This window comes from Oryctolagus cuniculus, chromosome 3 (assembly GCF_051225735.1).
Source record: "Oryctolagus cuniculus isolate XC-2025 breed Fujian yellow rabbit chromosome 3, ASM5122573v1, whole genome shotgun sequence".
Classification (NCBI taxonomy): domain Eukaryota; kingdom Metazoa; phylum Chordata; class Mammalia; order Lagomorpha; family Leporidae; genus Oryctolagus; species Oryctolagus cuniculus.
Window position 1 is genome coordinate 87,221,382 of NC_142869.1, and position 10,489 is coordinate 87,231,870.

General features: G+C 42.7%; 1 protein-coding gene across 1 annotated transcript in view; it reads right to left on the reverse strand.

The window, feature by feature from the left end:
• The window catches only part of KCNJ3 (potassium inwardly rectifying channel subfamily J member 3), a 179,743-nt gene extending 169,642 nt beyond the window's left edge, over positions 1-10,101 (reverse strand). The window contains exons 1-2 of the mRNA XM_051848614.3: positions 9,967-10,101; positions 8,491-9,247 (exon numbers count right to left, since the gene is read on the reverse strand). Of these exons, the coding sequence (XP_051704574.1) occupies positions 8,491-9,192 (702 nt within the window). The 5' untranslated portion in view covers positions 9,193-9,247; positions 9,967-10,101. The remainder of the gene's footprint in view (positions 1-8,490; positions 9,248-9,966) is intronic.
• Between the last annotated feature and the right edge of the window lie 388 nt (positions 10,102-10,489).

Here is a 10,489-nt window from a genome sequence, read left to right on the forward strand (position 1 = left end):
CAACTTCCTGTTAATGCACAGAACAGCAGATAATGCCCCAAGTTCTTGGGCCCTTGCCATCCACTTGGAAGCCAGGATAGAGTTCCTGGATTCTGGCTTTGGTCTGGCCCAGCCCTGGCAGTTGGCAGCATTTGGACAGTAAACCAGTGTATGAAAGATCTTTCTCTTTCTCTCTGTCTCTCTAATGAGTAAATAAATCTTTAAAACAAAGTAAACCAGCAAGATATAGCAGTTTAATATTGATAGTCAAATTAATTCCTTTAGCTTTATAAACTTCTGAATTCCAAAGGGAACACAGAATCATTATCATTTCCCAGATAAAAATATGTAAATATATATGGCCTAGTAGATGAACAATAACTCAAATTGTTTTCAAATACAAAACAATTGCTGAAAGTTAAGATTGATGCCATAAATTATATAATTTCTAAACATCTTATTAGAACTGACTTCTATTTTATGCAAGTCATTTAGAATCAAAAGAACAGTGGAATAAATAATAAAATAAGAAAGATGGAAGGAAAGAGGGAAAGAAAAATTGGTAATTCTGAGAAATTCAGAAAATAATTTGGAAAAGCTATCCTCTGAGAATGACTTATATACAACTTCTGTTTTCAATTCTATAGAATCTTGGGAAGGAAAGAAAGATTTTTCTGCTATTTTAAAGTCTTCTTGATGTCATTACTACAAATTCTGGGTGTTAAGAGAAGCTCTGGGAAAATGTAAAACTTAAAATTTGATAAACTTATTGTTCAAAAATTAAATCCTTTTTAATGATTTACTTATTTGAAAGGTAGAGTGATGGAGAAGAGGGAGGAACAAAGAGAGAAAGAGATCTTCTGTCCTCTGGTTCATTCCCCAAATGCCTCAATGGCTGACCAGTCAAAGCCGGAGTTCCGTTTGGATATCTCATGTGAGCTGCAGGGGCCCAAATACTTGAGCCTTTATCTGCTGCCTTCAGAGGCACATTAGCAGGGAGCTGGATCAGAAGCAGAGCAACCAGGACCCCAACCAGTACTCCAGCATTGCCAGTGAGGCAGGTGGTAGGTTAACCTGCTATATCACAATGACAGCCCCATAAATTTAATTTTAAAATAATCAGTTTCTGAAATGATTTTATACAATTTAGATTTTTTTTGACAATAGCTTATATGACATTCTTCATAAATACATGCTACTTGATAAAAATATTTCAATCATACACATTTTCATTATATGCAAAGGGATCCACGTGTAGAATTTATAGCTTGTGGAAAACTTCATGGTCAAATGTACCAAATGAAGTGAAGCTATTAAAGTCAAACGACCTCAAACTCCCTTGGAATTCCTAATGACCTACAAGATTATTAACTACAATTCTGATTACAGGTAGGAAAAAAACAAGTCCCATTTTGCCTAGAAGGGATTGTCATGGCCATGTACTTTATAGACAGATAGGTTTTATATTATATATGAGATGGTTGAGTTCTTATGCAAAGACACACATACACTACCCTGAAATGCACAGTTAGCACTGTACTGGATTATATAGATCCATATTTGGTCATCTTCTTTCTAGGGGTTATGTGGTCAACTTTCCTCATTCACTCTGCAAGGTCACAATTCACCAATACAACCTGTATCTTTGTTGCCTCCCTCCTATCCATCTGACCCATAACTGTGTTCCTTCCAAGCTGCAAATGAGGCTGGGAAACTTTGAATAAAACATTTAATTATTCTCATCTGAGAGATATTTTTCTTATCATACCCCAAGGCTTGATCCATGCCCCATCATTCACACAAGTCTAAGCCAGTAAAGGACCCTTAGGGCCCAGTAAGAAAAGGAAAGAAGGGAAGGGAAGAAAAGGGAAGGAGATGGGAGGATAAAGAAGGTAGAGGGGAGGGGAGGGAGAAGGGAGGAGGGGGAGAGGAGGGGAAGAGAAGGAAAGTGAAGAGAAGGGGAGAGGGAGGGGAGAAGACGAGAAGAAGGGAAGGGAAGGGAGGAGAAGGGGAGGGGGAGGGAGAGGAAAGGAGAAAGGAGGGAAAGGGGGAAAGTGGAGGGGAAGAGGGGGAAGGGAGAAGGGGGGAGAGGAGGAGAAGAGAAAGGGAGGAGAGGAGGGGAGAGAAGAGGAGAGGAGAGGAGAGGAGAGGAGAGGAGAGGAGAGGAGAGGATGGAGGGGGAGACAAGAGGGGTGAAGAGAAGGGGATGGGACAGGAGAAGGTATTAAAGGTGCTTCAGATGGAGACAGAAAGCCCTTGCCTCCTGCCACTTGCCCCCCATTCTATCTGTAATGTCAGTTCTCTTTCAACATGTAATACGTATTGAGTGTGAATGTGTGTATGTGTGTGTGCACGTGCAAACGCTGAATACATGCTGAAGTCAGAAAAAAACAACACTGAGTAAACTCAGAGTAATATTATGAAATTAACATTAGGAAATGAGCCAAAAGTAGGTTCCAGGATCAAGAATATAAGAGCCTTGGTGTCTCAAAACACATGATAATGGCTTTGAAGTTCAGACCAAAATTTAAGTCAGTAGAGGAAGACATAGTCCTGGAATTTTATCTTGATTGTCTAATCAAATAAAATTAAATTGGACATTTATTTGGACTCCTTAAGATTGAAATTCCATAAAAACTCAGGTGGGAAAAGTATAACATCCTCTAAAATAAATGTTTTCAATATTAAGCTAATTAGTAATATGCTCAGTTTTATGACAAGAGCATACCTTAGAGAAGTAAATGTAATTTGTCTTGTAATAGATTGTGTGAAGCTTTTATTTCATTCAAATAGAAGACCAGCACTATAATGCTTTTGGAGCTTGTGTGGAATTTATAATAAGTATGGGCAGAATTGGTAACCCTACTTGCATATTCCCCTCCTAATCACCACTCCAATCCATCTAACGCTTTTTCCTGCTTTGCTTCACCATTTGTTCTTGCCTATAGCTGTTCGCTTGTGGGTCTTCATGTCCCTTATTTCTGTTGCCACTATTCCCTGAGCACAAGCCACCCTGTATTCTTCAGGAGCCATATTAAAAACACAAAACATATTACTACTACTGGAAAAATAATAATAATAATAATAATTATAGATTTTAAAAAGAACCAAAGTTCTAAACTTACTGGAGAACTATTCCATTCTACTTGAGTCAGAGAAAACAAAGCTATACAAATTAGGAACTGTACTATTTTTTGAGAAAGAACGAAACCACTAAAACTTCACCAACCAATACGGGACTTAGCCCCTGAAATTGTTTGGTCCTCAATCTTACAACTCTGAAATATTTTTAATAGCAGCTTGGATGATGTTCAAACACACACATGCATGCACACACACACACATGGAAAGAGAGAGATTAATTTTTGGATTTAATTTTTTCTAAGGAGATAATTGTTTTAAGATTAAAAATAAAGTTCAAATTAGTCAAAGTTTAAAAAAGTCTGTCATACCAAATAATTTCATCCTCCAACGTAGAGTAAAAAAACTTAACAGCGCCGGCGCCGCGGCTCACTAGGCTAATCCTCCGCCTTACGGCGCCCGCACACGGGGTTCTAGTCCCAGTCGGGGCGCCGGATTCTGTCCCGGTTGCCCCTCTTCCAGGCCAGCTCTCTGCTGTGGCCAGGGAGTGCAGTGGAGGATGGCCCAAGTACTTGGGCCCTGCACCCCATGGGAGACCAGGAGAAGTACCTGGCTCCTGCCATCGGATCAGCGTGGTGTGCCGGCCTTTGCTGGCCGCAGCGCGCCGGCCATGGCGGCCATTGGAGGGTGAATCAACGGCAAAGGAAGACCTTTCTCTCTGTCTCTCTCTCACTGTCCACTCTGCCTGTCAAAAAAAATAAATAAATAAAAAAAAACAGCATTAAGTGCAAGATATGGAATAAAGACAAGCCAGCAAAAACATGAGAAAAAATCATTAATTTTGTGGTCCAAGTACTGTTTCAATTAAAAAATTAACAAAATTTTAGGACATATTAAGGGATAAAACACTAATGGTTTTCCAGAAACTTTGCATTATATCTGTATTTAATCACGTTCACATGTTGAATGGAGAATGGAAAAGGTATGTATAAAAGTCACATTTGTGATGTTAGGAGTAAAAAGGAATGCACTCCATCCATTACTTTCCAAAAATGAAAGCTAAGGATTGTACAGCTGACATCCTAGGAAAGAAAGATGGTTATAGGCAGCTAATAGAAATATAAACAAAATATATAACAAAATATAAATATAAATATAATAAACAAAATACAATAAAAATATAAAATAAAAGTATAAACATAAGCAAAGATTATGCCTCCTATGGAAAAAGTCATCCTTATCTCATTGTTTCAAAATATTGATGCAACAATGGTTGATTTTATGCTTAAATCCTGTAAAAAAAAGTTTGGACAACTGTACACATACACCCACATACATACACACACATACATATCTATATAAATATAAATTAAAAATTCTCACATACTATGTCAAAGCTTACTTAATGCTGCTTCATCTACCAAGTTGTGTGTTTAGGACAGTCAATCATTAGTATTAGTTTGATAGGAAGAAGTAAGATTCCCAAATTCTTTAAACTCAACACTAATGTGTCCAGCAATTCAACCACTAGTCTCAGCATCCTAACCCAAGCATTTTTACTAAAACTTTCTACAGGGTAATATTAATTTATCCTAGCCATCATATTAATTAGTCTCTACATTCAAGATTTAAAACAGAGATAAAGTAAAATATATCAATGATTCAAGTTTAAAAAAACAATATGGCGATGACAGGAGGGAAAAAGAAATACTCAAAAGAGCTTTCTATGCATGCATTTATAAAGAATTTAGAAATTCTTAAAGAGTAACTAAATTAAATCCTTTAATTTTTATTTAATCTTCTTTCTTTTCTTCTGAGTCAAGACTTAGCCCTAATGCATAAATTTGGAAGATCTGTATTTGATTATGGAAAGAAATTGTCCTATTTCTAAGCTGGGAAGTCAGGAACATGGTTGAAATAAAATTTGGTTTAATACAAGGGAAAAGCATAATAAAAAATAGGCGTAGAAGTTTCAAAAATTCCAGCAAAAGTTAGGAAATTCAAAATACTTACTCATTGAAAATGTCATGGTAACAAGTATTAGAAAGCCATATCCGGGCTATGCACTGTGGCATAGTGGGTAAAACCGCTGCCTAGCAATGCCAGCATCCCAAATGTACACAAGTTCGAGTCCCAGCTGCTCCACTTCCAATTCAGCTCTCTGCTATAGCCTGGGAAAGTAGTAGAAGATGGCCCAAGTCCTTGGGCCACTGCACCCATGTGAGAAACCCAGAAGAAGCTCCTGGCTTCAGATCAGCACAGCTCCGGCTGTTGAGGCCAACTGGGGAGTGAACCAGCAATGGAAGACCTCTCACTCTCTCTCTCTCTCTCTGCCTCTCCTTCTCTCTCTGTAACTCTGACTTTCAAATAAGTAAATAAATCTTAGAAAAAAAAAAAAAACTTTAGAAAAAAAGAAAGCCATATCCATGTGGTTTTATCCAATTTTGGTTTTGACAGTAATTTTCATGTCACCCTTCACATAACTATGCTATTTAATATTTAAATCAAAAATGATTTAAAATTATAAAATAATACTGACATTTAGACTAATAAAGTTTGTATTCAAACATCTTTAAAGGACAGTAGAAAAACACAAGTAATTTAAAGTAAGCAATAGGAATCGAAATAGGTAGCTACAGTTATCATTGGTAAATATTATACTGGTTTTGTTGCCTTAAAACTCTACATGTTCTATATTTAAATATATGTGAATCTTAAAATGTCAAACAGAGGTTAAAACAGGAAACTGAACAGTTGTAATAATATCTGATAATAAAGCTGAGGGTGAAATATTACCACTTTAAGGTTTTTGCTACAGCTTCATTTCACTAAGACAGCTGACTCTTTTAGGTCACTTCATCTCAGTCCCTAAGAGAAAATGAGAGCAACTTGTTAAAGGTAAATCTCCCTTCTAATTTTACTGGATATTATTAGCTCATCAATAAAATATGAGCTTTTTTATGAAGTCTAAGAAAATGATATGGATTACTTGAGTCATTTTAATTACCATGGCTACAGAAAGAATCACACAAACCCTCTGGCTGAAGAATGGCCACTGGTCAGTGTTCTCCTTTCACAAGAACCAGGGGAGAAAGTCACCATAATTGTGTTTAAATAGAAACTGGCACTACATATCAATCACTGCTAGTGCTGACATCTTAACAAATCAATATGAAAGTGCTTTACAGGGATGTATATTATTATATAATATTACATAATATTATACTATTGTTTTAATTAGATGTTGTTTTATCACCTTGTGTTAACATAGCACCTTGCTCCAAATTTGTCAAAAGTGTAAATCTCATATTATTTTAAAAAATCAGGACACTCCTGGTGGTACACGGCCTAATGCAATAAAATCATTATCAGTTTCTTGAACACTGTGAAGACTTGGTGTTTCATACTCAGTGTACCTTTGTAGAGATAGATGCAGAAAGATAGGTGGATGGATGGATGACAGATGCTAGATAGATAAATAGATAGATAATAGGTGGTAGATAGGGATAGAAAGATACAGATTTTAAACTGACATGCAGTTAATTCTATCTGGCATTATTAAAATTAAATGCAGTCAAAAAACACCCCAAATAGACTTTCTGGAAAGGATATCTGTTTAAATAAAATTATATGTTTGAGAAACTGGAGAATGTTAATAAATAACCCTTAAAATTGAATTTCCAATTTGCAACAGGCCAATCCACATGGTAAACTACTTTTCAATTACAGTATCAAAGTATGAACACCTTGAGAGAGACCTTTCCATTGTGTTAATAATTAAAGTGTCCCGTTATACTCAGTAGGCCTAATCTATAGAAAGAGATGATACATCTTGGGTGTATGTATACAAACAGGTACGTGCAACAATAAACATGCAACAAACACAGCCACTCAGCTGGTCCAACAACATGCTTATTTCAAATAGCAATCAATAAAATAATACATTGATTCTAATTTTACGCAGTTCATTGAATCTAATTATAAAAGATTAGGGTCTACTCACATTATATATACATTATTATCTTAATTTTCCACTATGGCACAGAATTTATGTTATTTACTGTATATAGCACAGTAAATATGCATATGATATGAAGTGACAGGACAAGTGAACTGCTTTGATGCACACTTTTCCTGAGCAACTTTGTCAAGAGTAATTAGGGTAAGATCTTGTAAGTGAAAAATGACAGTGACACAAGAGTAAAGCTTCTTAAAAGCACATTGTGTCACTTTTAGTTGCAATGTAAGTTGAGTCTGTGTGAAACAATATTTACATATGTAGAAATGAAACTGAATTTTCAAAATCTCAAGTAGGTATCAGATTTTCATGTTATTAATATAAATTTTGAAACTATATTTCTACTTGCATAGATAAACCTTTTTCAGTTTATGAACTATTTGAGGTCGTCTTTTTCACCTTAAAAGCATTTCCAAACTAAGACAGTGATAAAAAGAAAAAAAAAAAAAAAACAAAAAAAAATGAGTTGTAAATGACATGGAGATAGAATTGGGCTCTAATCCCTCATTCGCAGACTCTGATTGGATGAGCGATTAGGGAGGATTTCTCGGTTTGCCGTGGTGCCCTCTAACGACTAGATGGACCTCGCTCTAATAATCACTCCATGTGCAGTTTGCTTTAGCATTTACACCGCTGATGGTAGGAAGCAATCTTCTTTAATGGATGCTGAAAAGCTTCAAGTGAAATCTGTAATTGACAAAGGCTTCATAGAAACAGGCAATTAAGAATAAAATTAACAAGAGGCTCTACAGGAAAAGCCCTCAAGCTTTCACAGAATACTTGTCTAGGAAAATATTTGGTAATAATAAAATTTAAAAGAATCAGGTGTGGTTTCTCCCACTGTATGCTTGTTAACAAGACCATATACACAAAGTTAGCGTATCTAGAGGAATAATCCACCAGCTAATATTATTAGGGGAGGAGAGAATGAAAATATAATAAAAGACTATTGAGAAAGTTGAGGTAAGTTCAATACAACAGCGGTGCAGGTGTAGTGCCTCAAGTTTAATGGAGTTGTGGTGTTGACAGCAAATCAACGCTTCCAGAGCAGAGCGGGAGGGTACAAGGGAGAGCAGAGCGGGGCACTAATCTCACTCTGGAACCAACACCACTCCTGAAGTGTTACTAGTCCAGAAAGTGACACCAGCACCTCCCAAGTGACGACTCAAGAGTGAGTGGGGGGAGGGTGGGAGTGCCAGCTCTGCTCTCTCTGACCCTGGCTGAGCGTCCTTATCCCTCCCTCCTCCAAACAAACACAGCAGCAAACAGAGGGAAGTTTACCTGTAGAGAGAGGTAAGAATGCGGGAGGGGCGGGGTGGTTCCGGGTCGCGCTCACCTCCCGGCTGGCCGCAGGCAGGAAGGAGGGAGGGAGGGAGGAGGTGGCCAGGCGGCAAGGGGCCGGGGGCACTTACTTTGAGCAGCTTGCAGCGGATCTGCGCCGAGACCATGTGGCTGTTGCGCAGGTTGCCCACCCGGAACATGAGCGTGAGTTTTCCGTCCCTCATGGAGATCACCGCGTGCTCGCTAAACATGAGGGTCTCGGCGCGCTTCTTGGGCTGGGACATCTTGATGAACATGCAGCCGATGAGGAAGGCGTCCACGATGGAGCCGAGGATGGACTGGAAGAGGAAGAGGATGATGCCCTCGGGGCACTTGTCGGTGATGTATCGGTAGCCATAGCCGATGGTGGCCTCGGTCTCGATGAAGAAGAGAAAAGCGGAGGGGAAGTTATAGACGTTGGCCACGCAGGGCGTGTAGTTGCCGACGTGGGCTTTGTTCAGGTCGCCCCGGGTGTAGGCGATCACCCACCACATGGACGCCATGAAGAGCCAGGCCACGGTGTAGGTGAGGATGAAGATGAAGAGGTTCCAGCGCCACTTGAGGTCCACCAGGGTGGTGAAGAGGTCCGAGAGGTAGCGGCTCGTCTCGCTGCCCAGGTTGCCGTGCTGGACATTGCACCGGCCGTTCTTGTCCACGAACCGCTGCCGCTTCTTCTTGGGCACAAGCTGCTGCTGCGGGCCCTGGCCCGGCCCCTGGGGCTGCAAGCCCGAGCCGCTGGACGAGGTGGTCACTACCTGGTAATCGTCCCCAAATTTCCTTCGGAGTGCAGACATAATACGGAGGGGCGAGCCAGATTCAAACGCGAAGCGAAGGTGCAGGAGCCGAGCGCTGCAAGCCAGCACCGATAAGGAGGTGGGGGCGGGGGCAGAGGGTGGGGGGCACAGCCGGCAGGTAGCGGCGGCCTCTGCCCCCTGCCGACGCCTCTCCCGTTCCCCCGGGACGGACGCTCGCTTTCCCAGCTGAGTCTGAGAACACAGAAAAGTGCTCTCCCGCACTCAAGGCAGGAGGGATGCACGGTCCAGGAACCCAAGCGCGATTTTGCCTCCAAGCTTTTGGAGGCTCCTCTTCTCTCCCCCCACCGCCGGCATCCCGGGCCACCGCCTGCCTTTCCGCAGCCCTCCTCACTACCCTGCACACTGACTGCTTAAAATGAATGAGTTGACAAGCCAGTCCCACCCCACCTGCCAACTCGCCAGGCTGCCAGGGCTGCGCTACCTGCTCGGACCAGACCCTCCCCCCTCCCCGCCGCTCCCCGCTCTCCCTCCCCCCCGGACGGCTCCTGGCTCCCCCTGGTGCTCCCGCCTCCTATCATTTCGCCAAAATCCCGCCCAAAGGCATGTCTGCCGGGCACTGATGCAACGCCCCCTACCCACGCTCTCCGGGCTCGGAGTCCCCCGCGCCGGACTCCAGCGACGTGTCCACCTGGCGTGCGCGGGCCGCCGACTTTCCGCGGGCGACACCAGGGCCCTGAGGCGGACCCTGCGAGGCCCCCAGGCCACCCCCGTGCTCGGGCAAGACGCGGCAGCACACGCGGTGGGGGCACTCACCCAGGCGGAGAGGGCTGGAGGCGGCGCAGCGGGCGGCAGCGGCAGCCTGGCCTCGCACTCTGTGCTCCGGGCTGTTTTCCTCCTCCCCACTTTTTCTGGTGTACCGCGATGGACGCCAATGCAGGTCCCCCAACCTCCGCACCTCCCTGTGGGCACCACGCTGTCCTCGCCAGTAGATCCAGGCGAGCCGAGCACAAACTGCCTCGGGCGCGGGACGCTGAGGTGCCTTGGCCGGGTGCCCTCCTTGCGGGCGAAGGCGGTGTTGCTGGACGAGGTTGCGAGCCTCGGGTCGGGTGGCAGGTCAGACTTTCAGGTTCAACACGAGCGCCGCTCCGGTTTTTCCTTGTGCCTCACCGTGGAAACCTCTGCCTCGTTCGTCCTCGGCCCCCCACTCCCGGGCCCCGGGTGCGGGATGCGAGGCGCAAGCAGGGGCGGCGGGAATGTGGTGTGTGTGCTGGTGCGTGTGATCAGCTGCAGAGCCGCGGGAGCCCCGCCTGTCCCTGCCTTCCCCCGCCGCTCCACC